The sequence below is a fragment of the Panthera tigris genome, chromosome D3, assembly GCF_018350195.1.
Source record: "Panthera tigris isolate Pti1 chromosome D3, P.tigris_Pti1_mat1.1, whole genome shotgun sequence".
Taxonomy (NCBI): domain Eukaryota; kingdom Metazoa; phylum Chordata; class Mammalia; order Carnivora; family Felidae; genus Panthera; species Panthera tigris.
Genome location: NC_056671.1, coordinates 89,048,048 through 89,072,169, shown reverse-complemented (window position 1 = coordinate 89,072,169; position 24,122 = coordinate 89,048,048). Strand labels below are relative to the sequence as shown.

General features: G+C 43.0%; 1 protein-coding gene across 12 annotated transcripts in view; it reads left to right on the top strand.

Moving 5' to 3' along the window:
- The window catches only part of FBXO15 (F-box protein 15), a 154,180-nt gene that overhangs the window by 69,866 nt on the left and 60,192 nt on the right, over window positions 1–24,122 (top strand). Inside the window, exon 10 of one of the 12 annotated variants that reach the window (XM_042961395.1) lies at window positions 15,676–15,821. The exons of 10 other annotated variants lie outside the window; for them this stretch is intronic. In XM_042961395.1, the coding sequence (XP_042817329.1) occupies window positions 15,676–15,729 (54 nt within the window). In that variant the 3' untranslated portion in view covers window positions 15,730–15,821. Of the gene's footprint in view, window positions 1–14,507; window positions 14,590–15,675; window positions 15,822–24,122 lie in introns of those variants that run through there. One more of the 12 variants, XM_042961397.1, reaches the window with a different exon arrangement.

Below are 24,122 nucleotides of genomic sequence, written 5' to 3'. Positions count from 1 at the left end.
GCAGTGTGAAATTAGCTCAAGGGCAAAACATTGATTTATAGACACACAAAGTTGGTAACCCAGAAACAAAATCATGCATAATGGAAACAATTTATGGCAAGGTTGCATTGTATGTCAAATGGAAAATGATGGACTCTTCAATAAATGGTGTGGGACAATTGGAGACTCATATGCAAGAAATTAAAATTAGCCTCCCTACTTCACACCATACATAAAAATGCATTCCAGGTAGACTAGTGGCATAAATTTTCAAATCTGAAATAAAAACATTGGAGAATATCTAACCTCAGTGTGGGTTGGGATTTTAAAGAATAAGACGTAAACAACACAAACCATGGAAGAAAATGCACATCAAAACGGCTACATGTGAAAGGAACTTCCATTCGTAAACAAATGAAAAGACAAACCATGGACTGAGAGGTTTTTTGAAAACATATAACTGGTGGATGATTAGTATCCAGAATACATTCAAACTCCTTGAAAGCAATAAGCTGAAGACTAGAAACTTGCTAGGAAAATGACACAGGATATGAGCAGACAAGTTGTAGGGTAGGAAGGATGGGTGGGCACTGAACATATGAAGAACAATCCATCTCACTAGTCATCAGAGAAGTTCAAAGTAAAACCCGAGATACCATTTCATACTCTTCAATTGGCAAAACTGTAAAGATCTGACAAGGTTTGGTCAGAATGTGGAGCCTCGAACTCATTTGCCTTACTGGTGGGGGTACAATTGGTACAGCCACTTTGGAAAATAATTTTGTATCCTCCAATAAGTCAAAATTTTGCATACTGTAGGCTATAGTAATTTTACTTCTAACTATGTATGTGTCAGTAGGAGATTTGTGCTCATATGTACAAGGAGAGATACTACTATATAATACTACTAAAATACTATAGTATTATAATACTACTTATATAAGTATAATATAAAACTTACAACATAATACTACTTATAACACTGTTGTTTGTAATAGCAATAAATTGGAAAAATCCTGTATGTTCATCAATAAGAAAAGCAATTTTAAAGTCGTGGAATATTTATAAAATGTAAATATTATACGGCAGTTTATAAGAATGAACAGAGTTCATGAATGCATGTGGATAAATCTCAAAAATGTATGATACAATTTATATAAGGTTTAACACCTTCAAAGCCAACTCTCATATATTTTATGGAAACAAGAATTTGTGGAAAATATATTTAAGGCATTAAAGATGTGCACGGGAATGATGAACTTCAAGTGAGTGATTATAGGGAGGGAAGGAAGGTCAAGAGACTAAGAATACTTAAAAAATTGATATGGGGGCACCTGGGTGACTCAGTGGGTTAAGTGTCTGACTTGGTTTCTGCTCAGGTCATGATCTCACAGGCATGAGAGTGAGCCCCATGTTGGGCTCTGTGGTAAGCATGGAGCCTGTTTAAGATTATCTATCTCTCTCCTGCCCCTCTCTCCTGCTCCTATTCTCTCTCTCTCTCTCTGTCTCAAAAATTAAAACTGATATTAAGCCAATATTGGAAAAATATTGACTAAATGATATCTAAGGATATGTTCGAAATATTTTGTATGGAAGTTAAAACTATAATCAGTATGTATCTTATCTCTATCATTATATACATCCATCTACCCATCCACCCATCAACCCAACATCCATCCATACATCCATCCATCCATGTCTATCTGTCTATATCTATCTATCATCTATCTATCTATCTATCTATCTGTTACATTTTAAGATCTTCAGTGTTCCTTAGTAAGGACATAACATATTCATAGACATATATTAAAAAGTGATTTCCTGATTGTACTTTAATGTATATAAAGTTTGTTTTTACTTAAAATTTTAGAAATCTTTGCAACATCTAAATATACATACACCTGTCATCTCATTTACTGTATCAGTTGGCAATTCTCAAGAAGACTGTGAAAGAGAAAAAGTGGATGGAGGTCACTGCCTCTGACTTTCATATAATCTCCTCCTAACCCAGTCCTTCCACGCCCATCCCTCATACCTGAATGCCTAAACAAAGGATTGTGAGCCTAAATGAACCCTCAAATATCAAGGCACACCTTGGAGATGTAGTTCAGTTCCAGACCACCTCGATAAGTCAAGCATCATGATAAAATAAGTCAAATGAATTTTTTGGCTTTCTGGTGCACAGGAAAGTTATGTTTACACTAGAGTCATTTGTAATAAGTGTGCAATAGCTTTATGTCTAAAAACACAACATACATACCTTAATTTCAAAATACTTTATTGCTAAAAAATGCTAACCGTCATCTGAGCTTTCAGCGAGTTGTAATGTTTTTGCTGGTGGAGGGTCTTGCCTCAGTGTTGATGGCTGCTGACTGATCAGGGTGGTGGTTAATGAAATTTGGGTGACAGTGGCAGTTTCTTTAAATAAGATAACAATTAATTAAGTTTGCTGTGTTGATAATCTCTTCCTTTCATGAACAGTATCTCTATAGCATGTGATGCTGTTTGATTGCATTTTACCCACAGAACTTTCAGAATTGGAGTCAATGCTCTCAAACCCTGCTGCTGCTTTATCGACTACGTTTATGGGGAATATTCTAAATCCTTTGTTGTCATTTCCACAATCTTCACAACATCTTCACCAGGAGTAGATTCCTTCTCAAGAAATCACTTTCTTTGCTCATCCACATGAAGCAACTCCTCACCCATTCAGGTTTTATCATGAGCTCATAGCAATCCAGTCTCATCTTCAGGCTTCTCTCCTGATTCTCATTCTCTTGCTGTTTCCTTTCTTCAGTTGCTTTCTTCACTCAAGTCTTAAACCCCTCAAGGTCATCCATGAGGGCTGGAATCAACTCCTTTCAAACTCCTGTTGATGTTGATGTTTTGATGAATCACAAATGTTCTTATTGGCATCTAGACTGGTGAATCCTTCCAGTAATTTTTCAGTTTACTTTGCCCAGAGGAATCACTATACCTCTGGCAGTTCTACCTTATGAAATGTTTGATTTTTCAAATTTTTATTTCAACTCTAGTTAGTTAACATACAGTACAATATTGGTTTCAGGAGCAAAATTCAGTGATTCATCACTTACATGCAACACCCAGTGCTCATCATAACAAGTGCCCTCCTTAGCACCCATCACCCATCTAGCCTATATCCCACCCAGCTTTCTCCATTAACCCTCGGTTTGTTCTCTAAGAGTCTTTCACACTTTCTCTCTCTCTTTTTTCCTCTCTCCTCCCATATGTTCATGTGTTTTATTTCTTAAATTCCACATATGAATGATGTCATGTGGTGTTTGTCTTTCTCTTACTGACTTATTTCGCTTAGCGTAATACCCTGTAGTTTCATCCATGTTGTTGTAAATGGCAAGATTTTATTCTTTTTGATGGCTGACTAATAATCCATCACACACACACACACACACACACACACACACACACCCCACTTCTTATCATCATTCATTGGACATTTGGGCTCTCTCCATAGCTTGGGTATTGTTGATAATGCTGCTATAAACATCAGGATGGATGTACCCCTTGGAATCTGTATTTTTGAATCCTGGATAAATCTCTAGTAGTGCAATTGCTGGATTGTAGGGTAGTTCTACTTTTAAGTTTTTGAGGAACCTCCATACTGTTCTCCAGAGTGTCTGCACAAGTTTGCATTCCCACCAACAATGCAAGAGGGCTCTCCTTTCTCTGAATCCTTGCCAATACTGTTGTTTTTTGTTTTGTTAATTTTAGCCATTCTGGCAGACATGAGGTAGTATCTCATCATGGCTCAGATTTGTATTTCTCTGATGATGAGTGATGTTTAGCATCTTTTGATGTGTCTATTAGTTATCTGTATGTCTTCTTTGGAGAAGTGTCTATTCATGTGATCTGCCCATTGCATTTTTTTAAAAGATATTTAAAAATGTTTTAAACATTATTTTGAGAGAGAGAGAAAGAGAGAGAGGGGAAGTATGTTAGTGGGGGAGTGGCAGAGAGAGTGAGAGAGAGAATCCCAAAGAGGCTCCATGCTGTTAGTGCAGAGCCCAATGCATGGCTTGAACTCATAAACCACGAGATCATGACCTGAGCCAAAATCAGGAATCAGATGTTTAACTGACTGAGGTACCCAGGTGCCCCTCACCTGCCCATTCTTAACTGGGTTATTTATTTATTTTTTTGGTTGTTGACTTTGATAAGTTCTTTATAGATTTTGGATACAACCCCTTTATCAGATATGTAATTTGCAAATACCTTCTCCCATTCATAGGCTGCCTTTTTGTTTTGTTGATTGTTTCCTTTGCTGTGCAGAAGATTTTTATTTTGATGAAGTCCCAATAGTTCATGTTTGCTTTAGTCTCCCTTGCCTCTGGTAATGTGTCTAGTAAGAGGTTGCTGCTTGTGGTCTCCTCTAGGATTTTGATGGTTTCCTCTCACAGTTATGTCTTTCATCCACTTTGAATTTACTTTTGTATATGGTGTAAGAAAGTGGTCTAGTGTCATTCTTCTGCATGTTGCTGTCCAGTTTTCCCAACACCATTTGTTGAAGAGACTGTCTTCTTTTCTGTTGGATATTCTTTCCTGCTTTGTAAAAGATTAGTTGACCATATAGTTGTGGGTCCATTTCTGGGTTTTCTATTCTGTTCCATTGATCTATGTGTCTTTGTGCCAGCACCATACTGTCTTGATGACTACAGGTTTATAATATAGCTTGAAATCTGGAATCGTGATGCCTCCAGTTTTGTTTCTCTTTTTCAGGTTTGCTTTGCCTTTTGGGGGTCTTTTGTGGTCCCATACAGATTTTAGGATTGTTTGTTATAGCTCTGGGAAAGATGCTGCTGGCATTTTGATGGGAATTGAATTAAATATGTAGATTGCCTTATGTAGTCTAGACATTTTAACAATGTTCTTCCAATTCATGAGAATGGAATGTTTTTCCATTTTTTTTGTGTCCTCTTTAATTTCTTTCACAAGTGTTCTATAGCTTTCAGAATACAGATAATTTACCTCTTTGGTTAGGTTTATTCCTCAGTATTTTGTTGTTTTTGGTGCAATTGCAAATGAGATCAGTTCCTTGACTTCTCTTTTTGCTGTCTCATTATTAGTGTATAGAAATGCAACCAATTTCTGTACATTGGCTTTATATCCTGCAACTTTACTGAATTCAGGTATTAGTTCTAGCAGTTTTTTGGTGGAGTCTTTCAGGTTTTCTACATAGAATATCATGTCTGCAAATAGGGAAAGTTTGACTTCTTCCTTGCTGATTCTGATGCATTTTATTTCTTTTTGTTGTGTGATTGCTGAGGCTAAGACTTCCAGTACTATGTTAAATAGTAATGGTGAGAGTGGACATCCTTGTCTTGTTTTGTAAGGAAAAGCTCTCAGTTTTTCTTGATTGTGGATGATACTAGCTATGGGTCTTTTGTGTATGGCCTTCATCATGTTGAAGTATGTTCCATCTATCCCTACTTTGTTGAGGGCTTTTATCAAGAACGGATGCTATATTTTGTCAAATGCTTTTTCTGTACCTGTTGAGAGGATCATTTGGTTCTTATCATTTCTTTTATTAATGTAGTGTATTATGATGATTGATTTGCAAATATTGAACCAGCCCTGCAGCCCAAGGATAAATCCTACTTGGGTGAATAATTCTCTTAATATACTATTGAATTCTATTTGCTAGTGTCTTATTGAGAATTTTTGCATCCATGTTCATCAGGGATATTGGCCTTTAATTCTCCTTTATATGAAGTAATGTAGGCCTCGTAGAATGAGTTTGGAAATTTTCCTTCTGTTTCTATTTTTTGGAACAGTTTGAGAAGACTAGGTATTAACTCTTCTTTAAATGTCTGGTAGAATTCCCCTGGGAAGCCATCTGGCCCTGTACTTCGTTTGTTGGGAGATTTTTGATTACCATTTCAGTTTCTTTGCTGGTTATGGATCTGTTCGAATTTTATATTTCTTCCTGTTTCAGTTTTGGTAATTTGTATGTTTCTAGTAATTCATCCATTTCTTTGAGGTTGCCCCATTTGTTGGCGTATAATTTTTTATAATATTCTCATTTGAGTCCTTTATCTTTTCTTTATCAATTTTATTCTTTCAAAGGAAGAGCTCTTAGTTTCATTGATCTGTTCTACTATTTTTTCCTTGTTGTTTGTTTCTATAGCATTTATTTCTGTTGTAATCTTTATTATTTCCCTTCTTCTGCTGGCTTTAGGCTTTATTTGCTGTTCTTTTTCTAGCTCCTTTAGGTGTAAGGTCAGGTTGTGTAGTTGAGACCTTTTTTTGCTTCTTGAGATAAGCCTGTATGGCAATATACTTTCCTTTTAGGACTGCCTTTTCTGCATCCCAAGGGTTTTGGACTGTCATGTTTTCATGTTCATTTGCTTCCATGTACTTTTTAATTTCCTTTTTAGTTTCCTGGTTAATACATTCATTCTTTAATAGGATGTTCTTTAACCTCCAAGTATTTGTGGTCTTTCCAAATTTTTTCTTGTGGTTGACTTCAAGTTTCATAGCATTGTGGTCTGAAAATATGCATGGTATGATCTTGATCCTTTTTTTACTTGTTGAAGGATGATTTATGATTCAATACATGATCTGTTCTGGAGAATTTTCCATGTGCACTCAAAAAGAATATATATTCTGTTGCTTTAGGATAGAATGTCATGTATATATTTGTTAAGTCCATCTGGTCCAGTGTGTCCTTCAAAGCCATTGTTTCCTTGTTGATTTTCTTCTTAGATGATCTGTCCATTGCTGTAAGTGGGGCATTAAAGTCCCATACTATTATTATATTATTATCAGTGAGTTTCTTTTATTTATTTATTATTTATTTATTTATTTATTTTTTATTTAAAAACTTTTTTTTTACATTTATTTATTTTTGAGAGACAGAGAGAGACAGAGCACAAGTGGGGGAGGGGCAGAGATAGAAGGAGACACAGAATCCGAAGCAGGCTCCAGGCTCTGAGCTGTCAGCACAGAGCCCAGTGTGGGGCTCGAACCCACGAACTGTGAGATCATGACCTGAACTGAAGTTGGACGCTTAACCAACTGAGCCACACAGGCACCCCTATCAATGTGTTTCTTTATGTTTGTTTTGTTATAATTGATTTATATGTTTGGGTGCTTCAAAGTTAGGGGCATAAATACTTATAATTGTTAGATCTTCTTGGTGGATAGACCCCTTAATTTGATATAATACCCTCATCATCTCTCCTTTTACAATCTTTGGTTAAAATCTAGTTTTTCTGCTATAAGTATGGCTACTCCAGCCTTCTTTTGGAGTCCAATAGCCTGATAGATGGTTTTCCTTCTCCTCACTTTCAATCTTCCGATGTCTTTTAGGTCTCTTGTAGGCAGTAGATAGATGGGTCTTGGTTTTTTATCCATTTTGATACCCTCTTTCTTTTGATTGAAGCATTTCGTCCGTTTACATTCAGGGTGATTATTGAAAGATACAAGTTTAGTGCCATTGTGTTACCTGTAGAGTTGGTGTTTCTGGTGATGTTCTCTTTTCCTTTCTAGTCTTTGTTGCTTTTGGTCCCCCCCCACCTCAAAGAGTCCCCCTTAATATTTCTTGCATGGCTGGTTTAGTGGTCACAAACTCTTTTAGGTTTTATTTGTCTGGGAAACTCTTTATCTTTCTATTCAGAATTCCTGCCTTGCTGGATAGAATATTCTTGGCTTCATATTCTTCCCACTCAGCACTTTGAATATATCCTACCACTCTCTTCTGGACTGCCAAGTTTCTGTGGACATATCTGCTGGGAACCTGATCTGTCTTCCTTGGAGGTTAAGGACTTTTTTCCCTTGCTGCTTTCAGAATTCTTTCCTTGTCTGTGTATTTTGTGAATTTGCCTTGGTGGTAGCTGGCTTTTATTGACTTCAGTGGGAATTCTCTGTGCTTTTTGGATTTTGATGCCTGTGTCCTTCCCCAGATTAGGGAAGTTTTCAGCTATAATTTGTTCAGATAAACCTTCTGCCCTTTTTCCTCTCTCTTAATCTTATGGGACTCCTATGATATGAATGTTATTCCATCTTAATAAGTTGCTGGATTCCCTAAGTCTAGCTTGTTACCCATTACTTTTGTTTCCCTCTTTTTCAGACTCACTATTTTCCATAATTATATCTTCTGTGTCACTAATTTGTTCCTCTGCTTTGTCCATCCTCACTGTTATGGCATCCATTCAGGTTTGCATCTTGGTTATAGCATTTTTAATTTTGGCCTGACTAGATTTTAGCTCTTTTATCTCTGTAGTGAAGGATTCTCTAATGTCTTCTATGCTTTTTTCAAGCCCAGCTAAAATCCTTATAATTGTTTTAAATTCTACTTCAGACATCTTATTTATATCTGTATTGATTAAATCCTTGGTCATCATTTCTTCCTGTTTTTTTTTTTCTTTTGGGGTGAATTGCTTCATCTTGTCATTTTGGAGGAAGAAAAAAGTAACAGTATACAATAAAAATTTTGAAAATTAAAAAAAATCAAATATAGGAAGCTAGATCCTTGGTGTGTTTTTCTTTGCTTGTTAAGAGAATCTTGATAGAAAAAGGAAAAAGAGAAAAAGAGAAAAAAAATAAAAATTTAAAAAATGAAATGAAATTAAAAATTTGTACTTCCTGTATCCAAGGGAAAACAACAACAACAACAACAACAAAAGTAGAAGTATAAAAAAATGAACAAACAAACCAAAAACATCCAAATGAAGCTAGATCCTGTTTCCCCCTAGAGCCGAAGCTTTGCAGTACTCTATGATCCATAGGCTAAGTATATGGAAAGCATCTGTGCTGGTCTTCTGGGGGTGGAGCCTGCTGCTCTGATTCTCAGGTGGACTTGCCCTAGTGGAGATGTGCCTGGAAGGGAAAGATAGCCTGGGCTTGGTGTAATGGCTCTCTTCTCCACTTGGTGGCACTGCTTAGCTCATTGGTGTCATTTAGTGTGGGTGGGCTAGTGGCAAAAATGGCTTCTCCTCACTCCCTAGTCGTCAGAGCAGGAAGTTTGCACCTTCACAGACATGTGGTCATTTACCCCTTCTGTGTCCCTGGCTTCCATCAGCTCCCCCCCGCCTTTCCCTGGTCAGTGTCTGAGCTGTCTTCCTGCCAGGCGGCTGCCCCCCTCCAGAGTTTTATCTCAGGCGTAGCTGTGTTTCAAAACCCCACACTTCAGAGACTCCTGGGGCTCAGACCTGCAGTGATCTTCTGGGGGAGGGTCTCACTGCACTGTGACCAGTACAGTTTGTCCAGAAAATGTTTGCATGACTATGCAGTGGCAGCAGCTCAGAGTTTATGGTAAATCACCACACAGAGCTGGCGCCAGGGTTTGCTGTCCTCAGCTGGCATCTTTATTCCTATACCAGTGAGTGGAGCAGCTGTATGGCACCTGCTGAGTCCTTTGCCCTTGGGGAGGCATATTGCCTCTACCAAATGCACTCCAAACAGGGGAACTGTTTCTTTTCATGTGACCAGGGGATCCTCAGACCGTAAGGTCCCCTCATGGGGCTCCATCCTGCTTCCTCGCCAGAGCACTGCCAGGCACTGACCTCTGAGACTTCAGTCTCTGTGATCTGCTCTTCATAAAAAATAGGCAGTATTGAAACCCTCTCCTTTTTCCACCGTCAATGGTTTTGGAGGAACAGTTTTCTTGTTCAGTCCCCTGTATGTGTTTTCACACTCTCTTTCTCTCTAGCTACTTGGAGGAGGAGTGCTTTTCTTGTGCCATCCGAGCATGCTGCTGAATCTACCCCCCTCTCTCCCCTCTCCGCAAAAATGGTTACTTCCCCTCTGTGGCATCGCACAACTCTCCTTTCCCCTTACTCACCTCTCTGCATCGCATACTGCCATACTCTCTCCCTGAAATGATGCACATTGTTCTGTTCATCCCCGGATCGATTTCCTAGGTGTTCGAAGTGGTTTGACGTTCATCTAGCTGTGTTCGAGGGCTGAGACAAGCCCAGGGTCCCCTTACTACTCCACCATCTTAACTACTCTCCCTGAAATGTATTCCTTAAATAAAAAGACTTGAAAGTTGAAATTACTCCTTGATCAATGGGCTACTGAATGGATGTTGTGTTAGTGAGCATGAAGACAATCTCGTTATGCATCTCCATCAGAGCTCTTAGGTAACCAGGCACATGGTCAATGAGCAGTAAAATTTTGAAAGGAATCTTTTCTTCTGAGCAGTAGGTCTCAACAGTGGCCTTAAAATATTCAGTAAATCATGTTGTAAACAGATGTGCCACCATCTAGACTTTGTTGTTTTATTTATAGAGCACAGGCAGAGTAGATCTGGCATAATTCTTAGGGGCCCTAGGAATTTTGGAATGGTAAATGAGCATTAACTTTAAAGTCATAGCTGCATTGATCCCTGACAAGAGACTCAGCCTGTCCTTTGAAGTTTGAAGCCAAGCAGTGACCTCTCCTCTCTAGCTGGGAAGGTCCTGGATGGCGTCTTCTTCCGATAGGAGGCTGTTTCATCTGCAGTGAACATCTGTTGTTTAGCATAGCCACCTTCATCCGTGATCTTAGCCGGATCTTCTGGATAACTCGCTGAAGCTTCTATGTCAACACCTGCTGCTTCACCTTGTCCTTTTTAATGTTACGGAGACGGCTTCTTAGGCCTCAGGAACCAACCTCTGCCAGCTTCCAGATGTTCTCCTGCAGTTTCCTCACCTCTCTCAGCCTTCACAGAGGTGAGGAGCCAAAGCTTCTCTCCGGATTAGGCTTCGACTTACGGGACTGCCGTGGCTGCTTTCATCTTCTATCCAGACCACGAAAACTTTCTCCATGTCAGCAGTAAGGGCTTTTTGCTTTCTTATCGTCAGTGTGTTCGCCGGAGGAACCCTTTTGATTTCCTTCAAGAACTTTTCCTTTGCATTCACAACTCCTACTTTTGGCACAAGAGGCCTACCTTTCAGCCTGTCTCAGCCTGTCTCAGCCTGTCTCAGCCTGTCTCAGCCTTCCTCACTGAGCTTAGTCATTTCTAGCTTTGGATTTAAAGTGAGAGATGCTTGGGGTGCCTGGGTGGCTCAGTCGGTTGAGCGTCCGACTTCGGCTCGGGTCATGATCTCACAGCTTGTGAGTTCGATCTCCGCGTCGGGCTCTGTGCTGGCAGCTCAGAGCCTGGAGCCTCTTCAGATTCTGTGTCTCCCTCTCTCTCTGTCCCTAACCACTCGCATTCTGTCTCTGTGTCTCTCAAAAAAATAAACAAACATTAAAGTGAGAGATGCTTGGGGCGCCTGGGTGGCTTAGTCGGTTAAGCGTCCGACTTCGGTCTGTGATCTCACGGTCTGTGAGTTCAAGCCCCGCGTCAGGCTCTGGGCTGATGGCTCAGAGCCTGGAGCCTGCTTCTGGTTCTGTGTCTCCCTCTCTCTCTGCCCCTGCCCCGTTCATGCTCTGTCTCTCTCTGTCTCAAAAATAAATAAACGTTAAAAAAAAATTAAAAAAGAAAAAGTGAGAGATGCTTGACTCTTCCTTTCACTTGAACACTTAGAATCCATTGTAGGGTTATTCATTGTCCTAATTTCCGTACTGTGGCATCTCAGGGAACAGGGAGGCCTGAACAGAGAAAGAGAGACAGGGGAACGACCGGTTGGTGGGACAGTCAGAACACACACCATACTTATTAAGTTCTCATTTATGTGGGTATGGTTCACGGTGCCCCCAAGCACTTACAATAGCAACATCAGCGGTCACTGATCACAGGTCACCATAACAAATATAACAATAACAAACGGATTTGAAATATTGGGAGAATGACCAAACTGACACAGAGACACCAAGGGAGCAAATGCTGTTGGAAACGTGGCACCAATAGAGTTTACTGACGGACTGCCACAGACACTTAGTTTGTAAAAAGCACATTATCTGTGAGACGCAAGAAAGCCAAGTGTGGTAAAACAAGGCAAAAACTGGACTGAGGAAGTATCTCTGATTTGAGTTTTAAGATACAAATTTATCGGGCCAACAAGAGCACAACACGATTGTAAACCTTTCCATCACATGCTCTGATGTCTTTTTCTTCGTACGTTAGATTACCACACATTAGGCTACACTAGAAGTCACTTATTCAGTCCCCTGACTCCTCGATTTGAAGAGAACTTCTCTGTGTAGCTTTAGAACTGATGCAAAATGAGGAGTAATCTCTGCTAGGAGCAAGGAACTGGTGATGCACAGCTGAGTCCTTAGTTCTCGTAATCAGAGCTCTGCTGTCGCTTCCAGATTTGACTAGGAGGAACTACAAAATCTCATTAAGACAGCGATGGCCCCTGAGTCACCTTGGGGCTGATTGGGACTATGTACCAATTTGCAAAGTCCTTTTAGGCGAGGGGCAAGTCAAGTGGGCTTGTGAACGCTACACCGTGGCTTACCTCCTGCTGCTCTCTTGTTAGAAATGTACTTCAAGGGCATCAGCATCAACTTTGGACTCTCAGAAAGAAGCCTGAAAAGAGGACTGTGCTATCTTGCAGCAGAAAGGTGGAAATTTAGGTGAAAATACTAGAACATCTGCTATTAGCTCTTGAAAGCTTCCGAAGATTCTTCTCTTAGTCACCTGTGCATGGAGAGAGCTGCAGTTACGGCACAGGCTGATTCCTGCACCCGGGTGTCCAGCCCCTCAGAGAGAGGTGTCCACTGCATCTGTTTCTGGGTACAGCTGGGCGGTTCAGTCCTCTTGGATGGAGGGGGATGCTGATGAGTGTTGGCACACAGGATGTTTGGGCTTCTTTTCCTCCCAGAACGCCGATCAACCACAGTGCCTGGCACACAGTCAAGACCCGATAAAAATGTAATTTACTTAATGAAAAAATGAATGAAAATCCATCATTTGTCTGCCATCATGGTCTGACTGGGTGCAGGGACATGTTAGTGGCTTTTAGTTCTGAACACATGCGGCCCGTTTTACCAAGCTTGGCAAGTTCTTTCACACTCTTGTACTTTATGTAGGTCAAGGAGATAATTGCTACTTAATATTTGAAAAGCAAATAGATGTCATGGATAGTGAAGAACGGTCTGACGCTTTGCATTTATAGCCTTATTATCCTACGTCCCCATTTTATTCTTTGACTCGTCCTTTTGGTTCTGACCATGTTTTGCTCACTGTCAATCAGAAGGCCCTAAAGAGCCTGGAGAGAACCCTACAATTATGTCTGTAATAGGCAGGTGCTTTAAAGATAAAAACATTTTATAAATAAAAGGTTTTGGCCTTCTCATTTTGATCACGTATTTTATTAGGAGCCGTACGAAAGGGAGAATCGCCATCATTTGCTTTTGGTTGCCAAGACCTACAAGATGGCGGGCATGAGGATAAGAAGGGGCTTCCACTGGGGCCAGGCATGGACAGAGGTCCACTGGAAGCTGGGGCAGAGTAAGATCTGCTAAGGGAAAGATTCTAACTTAGGGTCCAAAATGAGGAGCTGTAGACATCAGAGGAAACCGTCTTTACCCAGCCTTCTGGCCTTCACATTTTAGCTACGTCTGTTGGATATATTGAAATAAGTCACTTCATTATAATTTTTTTTTGTTTCATTATTTACTTTGACAAGAGGGGGGAAAGGCAGAGAGAGAGGGAGAAAGAATCCGAATCAAGAATGTGCGGCTTGAACTCATGAACTGTGAGATGACCTGAGCTGAGAGCAACAGTTGGACACTCAACCAACTGAGCCCCCCAGGCGCCCTGAAATAAGTCACTCTAAAAACCTGAATTTCTTAGAGAAGCTGCGCTTTATAAACCCGTAAAATTAGGAGGCTGAAGTGGAAAGTGCAAGCGCTTTGGAGTTCAACAAATTCAGATTCTAATCACAACCTTGTCAGTTACCAGGATGCGATCTGAGCCACATCCTTCGCTTCTCCCATTCCCTGTGTGTCATCTGCCAAATGGACATACCGCCTGCTGCTCAGTAGTGGGTCGCTGTCACCTCCGTCACGTGGGAGGTTGCCTCTGGGAGGTGCCTGCTCTCTGTTCATTCTCTTCCCCAGGGAGCGTAGGAAATCTGAATGGATGTGAGGCCTAAAAGTGAGCTAAAGTGGGAAACAAAGACTTGTGTGTGTGACCTGCTGACTACCCAGTATTTGGGCTTCATGTTCGGATGAGTTGTGTGTGTTTCTGTGGTGGGAGAGTGGAGGGGGGCACCTTTGCACTTTGACTTTGGCTCTGTCGCTTACATTAAAACAGAAGCTGATGGCGTTGTGTTTTTGTTATATGTGCGGGACTTCTAGGTGCTGTGTTGTGTGATGTGGACGTGAGGAGCCAGCCTGCCTGGCTCCTCAGGTGCCCTCAGGTGCAGCAGGAAACGGTGATCCCTTTGTGCCCCCAGGTTCCAGGGACACTGAGGACAACGCTGCATCGATGTGACTGAATCACGCAACTGTCTGGTGCAGCCGAGCTCTGTAATTAGCACCCTGAGAATTTTAGGAGGCATGTTTTCATGAGACTACATTTCTTAAAATATATTTTATGACTGCTGTTTGTATGGGGGTGTTTGGAGCGGTCTGTCATTGTTTGATGCAGTGAGCTTCTTGTTTCTTCTTAGGAGACAAGGAAGTGAAAATATGGAGACGTCTACTGGGCTGATGAAGGAAAAGAGAAAAAAGGAAGACAAGTAGGAAGGATAGGTCTGTGTGCTGCGCTTGTGTGTATGTGAAGGTGTGTGTACACGTGTATGTACGTACGTGTGCGTGTAATAGAAAACACACGGACACCTTTGGAGAACAGAAGGAGATAAATAAGGGAAAAGACAGGGGTGCCTGGGTGGCTCAGTTGGTTAGGCATCCAACTCTTGATTTCAGCTCAGGCCATGATCTCATGGTTCATGAGTTCAAGCCCTGCATCGGGCTCCATGCAAACAGTGCAGAGCCTGCTTGGGATTCTCTGTCTCCCCCTCTCTCGGTTCCTCCACTGCTCATGCTCTCTCTCTGTCTCAAAATAAATAAACTTAAAAAAGAGAGAGAGAAAAGACAGCACGATAAAATCCAAAGGGTTGTTCGGTTTTCTCACCAAACATTTTCTCCCTGAGTTTTTAGAAAAAAATTTTTTTATTATTTTTTTGAGACAACTGTTCATTTTGAGGTCTTGATGTAATGATCTGAGTAGGAAAGACTGGAGAAGAAATTGTGATAGAGATGAGATCCTTTTTATTTTTATTTATTTATTTATTTATTTATTTTTAACATTTATTTATTTTTGAGACAGAGAGAGAGCATGAACAGGGAGGGTCAGAGAAAGAGGGAGACACAGAATCTGAAACAGGCTCCAGGCTCTGAGCTGTCAGCACAGAGCCTGACGCGGGGCTCGAACCCACGGACCGTGAGATCGTGACCTGAGCCGAAGTCGGACGCTTAACCGACTGAGCCACCCAGGCGCCCCATGAGATCCTTTTTAAAGTTGGAGAGTATTCATCACGTTTGGGAGAAATCACCAGTAGTCTTTCAAGTGTGGTTTTCCCTGTACGTGATCTTCGGCTCGGAGGCAGGCTGGTAGAAGGGCCAAAGCATTGATTTTGGCATCACTGCTCTTCCGCACCTTAACTGAGGAGCCTGGTGTATATGATTTAAATGAGTCTCACTTTTGTCACTTGTAAGATGTCATCTTATAACAACAGTGGATTCTTCACAGGATTGCTGTATTAAATAGGATGGGAGGAACCTGGTCCATAATAAATGTCCAACTAATACAGTTATTCTGTGTGTTTTGCCGGGCAGCTTATCACAATGAATTGTGTCTGTGAATCAGGACTTAGCAGCAACATGGGCTAATGCAAACGGTGAGCAGAACTGGGGACATTTGGGTAACATAGGCTTGAGAAGCTGACAGAAACCTTATCCTAAAGTTTGGAAGCTGCTGGTGAAATATACATAAAATACACGCTTTTCTCTTCCTTTGCATTCTTTCTGATTTAAAATGTTGTCATTTAAAGACGTGTTTTCTTCATTTATTGGGTCATTTCAGCCAACGCTTTCTGAGGGCCGGGCGCTGTGCTGAATGCCAGTGGGCTGGAAACAGGGGAGGAGAAATATAAAGGGGAACCGGATGGAAGGGAGGTGCCTGGCTTCCCCCCAGACACTGGAGACCAGGGCCCGTCTCCTTGGTGGTCACATACCAAAGGGCTGGCTCCCAGGTCTTCAAGAAAGACATTCCTGGAACCGTACAACTGGCAAGCAGCTGGGAGAAGATTGACATCTCGGAGGGGTGGATGAAGGATTTACAATGACACGTCCTCTAAAGTAAATGCTCTAAGGAAAGGGAGGTCAGGGGCTGCAGTCAGGAGCAAGCCTGTCAGAATGTCTTCGGGCTGAGGGTCTGTGGGTGGCGGGGGGGACAGGGAGGGTGGGGAAGGACAGCCATGAGAGGAACCGTAGAGCACAATGGCCCAGAGGAACTTAAAGCCACAGCTTCTGAAAGGGGCCAGTGGCTTCATTTTCTCCTCCACCATTTCCTAAATGTGTGACCTGGACCAAGTTACTTAAGCTCTGAGACTCATCTCTCTAGTGGTTCAACTGGGGATATTGTTTGAAGGATTCAAGAGTGATGCATGGAAATGCTCCATGGCAAGTGATCATGTGAAGGCTTCTTACCTGTGCAGAGAGAAGGCGAATGGTTCAGCCTTCTTAGCCACATGGCTGGCAGCCGGCTGTCTGCCCTGGGCCCGGTGGTGGAGGGCTGGGTGTGTCCTTCTAAGGAGTTCGGCCTCAGGGGCTGCCTGTGAGACCTTGGAGCAGGGAAGTGACATGGTGACAGGGAGGTAACTTAGAACAGGCGGGCGTCCCTGAAGAGGGTACATAACATACACAAAGCAGGAAGTTAATTTTTTGCTTTTACTTTTGAGAATGACAATTTTTTAAAATGTTTATTTATTTATTTTTTTGAAAGAGAGCATGAGGGGGAGGCGCAGAGAGGGAGGGAGAGAGAGAATCCCAAGCAGGCTCTGCACTGTCAGCACAGAGCCCCATGTGGGGCTGGATCCCATGAACCGTGAGACCATGACCTGAGCCAAAATCAGGAGTCAGATCTTAACCGACTGAGTCACCCAGGCACCACCGATTTTTATTATTTTTTTTTAATTTAAAAATGTTTATTTTTGAGAGAGAGAGAGCGAGTGGGGTAGGGGCAGAGAGGGAGACACAGAATCTGATGAGACTCCAGGCTCTGAGCTGTCAGCACAGATCCTGACGCAGGGCTCAGACTCACGAGCCATGAGATCATGACATGAGTCAAAGTCGGACGCTCAACCGACTGAGCCACCCAGGTGCCCCTAGTATTTTTAATTTCCCTACATGATGTTGATCTGTAAATCTCACTCTTTTTCTTCTTTTCCTCTCCACTACTTTTTTTTTTTTTTTGCCATCCATTCATACTGCTAAATATATACTTAGCTTGTTGCTTTTAACTAGAGTGTCATGATCCACAGTATGTATTTTCCCACATATTTCTTATTTATTCCCCTAGTGATAGACAGCACATCAGTTATCTCATGCTACGTGACAAGATGCCCCAAAGTTTGTGCCTTACAACAGCTGCTTTGCTTGCTTGTGATTCTGGGGGACAACAGTCAGAGGGCTCAGCAGTCTGGTCTTGCTGAGGGTTCCTCGTGTGGCCGCAGCCATCTGGTTGCTCCCGTGGGGCTGGATGGCCTATGACAGCCTCCCAACCACATTGACAGTCCACTGGGCTACGTGTTCCAACAGGCTGGCCAAACCTGACACTATGTAAGGGCCGTGGGTGCCTTATTGCCACGAAGTGTCATATGATAATTGTGTAGTAGGATCACCAGACTCAAAAACTTAGAATTTTATGTAAAAGAAAACTTAAACATTACTTATTTTTTAATTGTTGGAAATGGCTTGTACTTACACCCAGCACATAATTTTCTGAATTGTCGCCAAAATAGTCACTCTTGGCAAAAAGAAATTATTCTCACTTTCCGAACTTCTGTGGTGACTGCTTAAGTCCATAAGGAAAGATGAACGTATCTATAGGAGACTTACTCTGAGTATGACATTACTCTTTGAAGGAGAAAATATGAAGAATTTGAGCTTCTTCCTTCTTTCCTTGCTGGACCATTTGTTTACTCACCAAATTCACCCTCTTGGCAAACATTTATCTAATGCTGTTTTCTACTGGACTATAGGAAAAATGTAGTTGAATGAAACAATGTGTTCTCCTGAGGAAATAATCATCCAGATGGAAGATGTGACATGTTCGTAAAAAAATACCACGTAGTGCCAGAGGAGTGTCCTATGGGAGTTTTGGACCAGGTACTATAAGACTTGGGGGAGCATTTTCCTCTAGCTGGGAAGGAAGGAACTAAAATGAATGAATGAATAAATTTATTTTAAGTTTATGTATTTTGAGTTGGAGGGAGGGGCAGAGAGAGGGAGAGAGAGAATCCCAAGCAGGCTGTGTGCTGTCAGTGCAGAACCTGATGCTGGGCTCGTACCCATGAACCATGAGATTGTGACCTGAGCCCAAATCAAGAGTCAAATGCTTAATCGACTGAGCTACCCAGGTGCCCTAAGGAACTAATATTTATTAAGCAGAGAACAGGTGTCACAACCCATTATCCGTGTAATGGATGACTCTGTGCCCACAGGAAGGTCAGAGCGAGTTAAGAGGGGACTTTTCTGGGGGATGGAGTGAATGAAGGCAGGGGTGCCCCAGAAATGGATAGTGGGCAGGCACATCCATGGATTAAGAGGATGGGAGGGTGTGCGTGAGCTGAGAACAAACTGCAGAGACCTTGGACACTGGTAAGTCATTTGGACATTGCTTTGCAGGAAATGGGAGAACAACAGCGCTCGTTAAGCAGGAGGATGTGATCAAAATTCTGTTTTAAGAAAATAAATTTGAGTGACTTCAGAGTTTGTTTAAAGCTCCTTCCTGAGATGGGAGAGACTGAAAATGAGCCAAGGATATACTGGAAAAACACACAAGTGGGGAGGTCTCCTAGTGGGGAAGGTGGTGCTATTTAATATAGTCCCTGCTCCAAGATGACCCTGCTTGGTTTTCTTCCCAGTTCCCATCACTACTGGCGATCACCTTGCCTGTTTATGCATTTACGTGTTTAAAGTTTGCCCCACCCCTACTAGAATCTACATCATTTACCCTCAGGGCCAGGAACCCTTGCTTACATTTAGAGTTAATCAAAAATAGGTTAATGTTAATGGAAAACAGGTTAGAAACACTTAAGTCCCAGTTTGACTTGATTTTCTCCAGTAAGATTGGGTTTGGGCACGAATATGGAGAAATATTTAATTTCTGTATAGAGTTGCACGATTGTCAAGTACTCACACGTTTTATTTTTATGCCTCCCAACACCCACAAAAGCCAATCTGAAAGGCAGACATTCATTCACTCAACGTTTATTGAGCACTTACTCTCTGCCTGATGTTGTACTGTGTCGTGCTTACAAAGATGCATTTGAGGTAGTTCTTGCAACTTTAGGTCTTATGTTGTGGTGAAGAAAACCAATACACTCAGAGAATTATAACGCAATACGTCTGTGTTAGCTAGGGCTCTCCAGAGAGACAGAACCAATAAGATGTGCATATATATAGAAAGAGATTTATTGTAAGGAATCGACTTACATGATTATGGAGGCTGAGATATCCCCAGATCTGCAGTCAGCAAGCTGGAGACCCAGGAGAGCTGATGATGTACTTCTAGTCTGAGTCCGACAGGCTTGAGACGCAGGGATAGCTGATGCTTCAGTTTGAGTCTGAAGGCAGGAAAAAACCAGTGTCCCAGTTTGAAGGCATTCAGGCAGGAGGAGCTTCCTTTTACTCCAAGGAGAATCCGTCTTTTTGTTCTTTTCAGACCTTCAACTGATTGGACGAGGCCCACCCACCTGGGAAGGGCAATCTGCTTTACTCACTGTATTGATTTAAATATTCATCTCATCTCACCTTTACAGACATAACCAGAATTATGTTTAACCAAGTGTCTTTTCACCTCATGGCTAGGTCCAGTTGACACATAAAATTAGCTATCACAATGTCCATTGTTATTATAGAGATATAATCCAAGTTCCATTCAAACTAATTCCATCTTGGGCAATTAGAGAAGGCTTTATAAAGGAGGTACCATAGAAATAGTTGATGGATATTACTGTCATCTCTATTTTTAAAAAAATATATATATTTTAATGTTTATTTATTTTTGAAAGAGACAGAGAGAGAGGGAGACAGAGAGAGACAGACACAGCATGAGTGAGGGAGGGGCAGAGAAAGAGGGAGACATAGAATCCGAGGCAGGCTCCAGGCACAGAGCCTGATGTAGGGCTCGAACCCATAGACTGTGAGATCATGACCTGAGCCAAAGTCAGACACTTAACTGACTGAGCCCTCCAGGCACCCAAATCATCTCTATTCTTCAAAGAAGGAAACAGACATTCAGGGAGATTAAATAATTTCCCATCATACATGGACAGGAAGTAATAAGGCCAGGAATTGAGCCCACGTGCTTCTGATTCCAGTTTTGTATTTTTGCATTAGGTAGAATAAGCAATTCGAAGAAAGAATTATATTTTAAGACAGTGAAAGAACATCCAATTTTAAAAAATTATTTTCAATTCAGGTCTTAGTTCAGTTATACCCTAAGCTGCCAGAAGGGCTTGTGAGGGTCATTTTAGGGTCATGGTAGAGAGTCTTCCTCCCCCGTCCCCTGTGTTCCTCAGCATTCCCTGTGCTGGTTGTGGGATGGGCAGTGGTAGCCTTTGGCTTTGGTACTTGGGGTTTCCCAGTCATCGTCCTGGTTTTGGGGTAGGTGAGGGTCTCTCGTAATGGTAGAGCAGAGTCTTGTAGCTCCCAGTTGTGGGAGCCTTGGGGGTGTTGGAACATGTCCTGTGCATTCGTTCCCCCAGAAGTTCATTTCTCGTGTGCACGTGCTTTGGACTGGTTTCCCTATGGGCTTTAACTCTTGCCCCCTCCTGACATCAATAAACAAGTGGCTATTGAGTGTGAGGCATGTCCACAACTGTGTGTGAGCTTGCGTGGTCAATGCCTGGCACAATCCAGTGCAGGTGGATTGTTTTTAACTTTCAATTCAAACTCTTCAGGTAGAAGTAAAATCCTGTTGGTCTACCCTGGGTCAAGTGCCCACTCTGGCACAATGCTGGGTATCTCCTAGAGCCACCCCCTAGCACAGAATGCAGATAGTATTTTAGAAGAGATGGGCTACACAGGCATCTCCGATGTATTTCTACAAAAGTCCCACCTCTGACTCCCACCTGGGACTCCAGTATGCTTATCTCAGCAGTGACTGATTGTGTCTGGGCATTCATCATTCTCCGCCTGGGAACACAGCAATTATGACTCGTCTTTCTGGCCACTCACAGGGTCCTCGAGAAACCACACTGGCTTACAGGTGGTTAAGTCCATCCTGCTTAACTACTGTTGAACTATGGAAGGAAAAACCTCCTCTCCCCTTAAATCTGCAGTCGAATCACTTTCAAGGCTGTTCTTGCTGTGGATTTTCAACTGCCATCTGAAAGGGTGTTAGTCATCTTAATAACGTGAATTAATCATAACCCAGCCTGCCGGACAATATTGCAATCAAAACAACAGAGACTGAAATGTTCCAGCCAGAATGAGAACATATGAACATAGCTTAACTCAGAAATATTGCAGCTGCATTCAACAGGGTTCCAATCAAAAGAGACTTACAAGCCATATCTAAGATGTTTTGGCTGTTAAAAGTGCTTTTGTCACTAAAGGGATGTCAGCTCTGTAATTTCAGGCTCAAATAATGAAGAGAATGACAGTAATTATGGACATTTTGTGACCAGAACACTTCCAACCAAATGATACAGTTGCAGTTGTATCTTTTTTTTTTTTTTTATTTTATTTATTTTTGGGACAGAGCGAGACAGAGCATGAACGGGGGAGGGGCAGAGAGAGAGGGAGACACAGAATCGGAAACAGGCTCCAGGCTCCGAGCCATCAGCCCAGAGCCTGACGCGGGGCTCGAACTCACGGACCGCGAGATCGTGACCTGGCTGAAGTCGGACGCTCAACCGACTGCGCCACCCAGGCGCCCCTGCAGTTGTATCTTTTTGAAGCAGCTGAATTCTGTTGGTTCTCATATGTCAATTTCTGAAGAATGGGATTGTTATTAATAAGACATTAACAGGATATCATTTCCTTCAACGATAACTTGATCTCTCTGTAAAAGTGAGTTATTAGAACAATTAAGAACTGTATTAGAGTCTACGGTCCAGACATGATTCAGTGTTTTCTCCCCTTGCTGGCATATTTGATGCTTTTGAAAAATGTGCCTTCTCTTTTTTTTCCCCCCCGCCAATCTGCTTTAAATTGTATGGGAGTTAAAACTCCTTTGTTCTTTTTGAAGATTTTTACAAATTGCTTTTTGGAATGACTGAGCGACTTTAGAATTCTCTTTATTATCGACCCAATCGTAAAGCCTAGCAGAACAGAACAGAAGACACTGTGGATCGCACGTCAGGCACCGTGTAGACGCTTTCAGATCATTCAGTTTCTCCTCACAGCACCCCCCGGAAAGTAGGTACTTCTCTTCCCACTTTTAAAAATGAGACTACTGAAGGTCACATGACTGGCCACGACACTGCGTAACACTCAGGTTATCTGACGGCAAGGACCAGCTTCTGCCTTCCAGAACATTCCTCTCCCTCTACCCCCTTCGCTAAGCCCCCTACACTAACCAGCTGAAGTCTGCCTTAGGCCCACTTATGGCGTTGTGCCCAAACACAGAGCATGCTGGCTACAGACGGGGCGGGCGGCGTGGGCATCTTGCCCCTCTGATCCCAAACCCCCTCCTCTGTGGACTCAACCTGAGTTGAGGCCTTCCAGTAACAAAGCAGCCTCTAGACATCAGCGGCCGGGAGAGCTCTTCGGGGACACTGCAGGATGCAGCAGAGCAACGGGGTCCTTGGACACCGGGGTAGATTGTCTCCCTAGCTGGGCTCTCCCCTCCTCGTGTCTCAGCTGCGCTGTCTCTGAGGGAGACGTGCTGATGTGGGGGCTCGGCCAGCAAGGGTCTGCGGAGACGGTTCCCTGGTGAGAACACAGGAAGGGCAGCTCCTGTGCAGAAGGCGCTTCAGGAGAGTTGCCTGCAGGACTGGAATCCACCTTCCATCCCCTTATGGCTCACCCAGCAGGTTGCAGCGACAGGCCATGAACGCCAGTGCCACGGGGCTGACATTGCACAGTGTCACAGGAGTTGGGAAGGGTCCTGGAGTGCACTCTCTCCCTGAGGAAACGGGTCACTGTGGGGTGGGGGTCTTTAAGCATTTGTGCAAAACTCTGTAGGCACGTGAGTTACGTCTGTGTGTGTGTGTGAGCACGCGTGTCCCAAAGAAGCCTTTATTCAGTGTCCCTTTTGTATGAGGACCAGTGTCACTTCTATGCTGTTTTTCCTTTGAAATTGCCTTTATCCTCAGGGACAAGATCTGCCCCTTCCAGCCCAGTTAGGGACATCCATCCTGTGACAGGGGGGCACACAGACGTGTTCTCACACCTCCTGACTCCCAGCCTCAAGCGGGGACTGACGTGAGCCTGTGGGGAGTCCTGGCCTCGGGTTCTAGGCGATGCATAAGCATATGAGAACACAGCCTCAACAGAAGCCTCAGGCAGTGGCGAGAGCCTGTTCTCCACCAGCCGGGAGATGGTGAGGCCAGCCCTTCTCCTATTGCCCCAGGGGCGGGAGAAGGAGAAAAGGAGAGTGCTGGTGAGCTCCGGGGCACCATGGGGGACTGTGCAGAGCCAGGTGGCCAGCCAGGGAGCACCGTGGAGGGACGGCGACACTCCTCTCCTCCCTTTCATCTTCTGGCAGCCGCTCTGTCTGGGGCAGGTTGTGTGTCTGAGTCCCCCCACCCAGACCCACGCTCATTCTTTAAGCCCTCTCAGGGCTCATCTGAGAGCCAGGGGACTTGTGTTCTTTTAGTTCTTGAAACACAGTGGGCTGCATTCGGGTCCCCTCTCCTGCACCCCGGTGCGTGCCCGCTCTTTCTCCCTTTCTGAATAAAGCCGAACACGGCCTAGACTGGCTGAGCTCGCAAGAAGAGCAGGGTGTCTACCCAGAATTGTCCTGGGAAAGGGTAACCTGTCTGCCCTGCCATTCCTAGAGTGGACATGAGTACGTTCAAGTTTGTTTACAACGCACGCTCTTCTAGGCA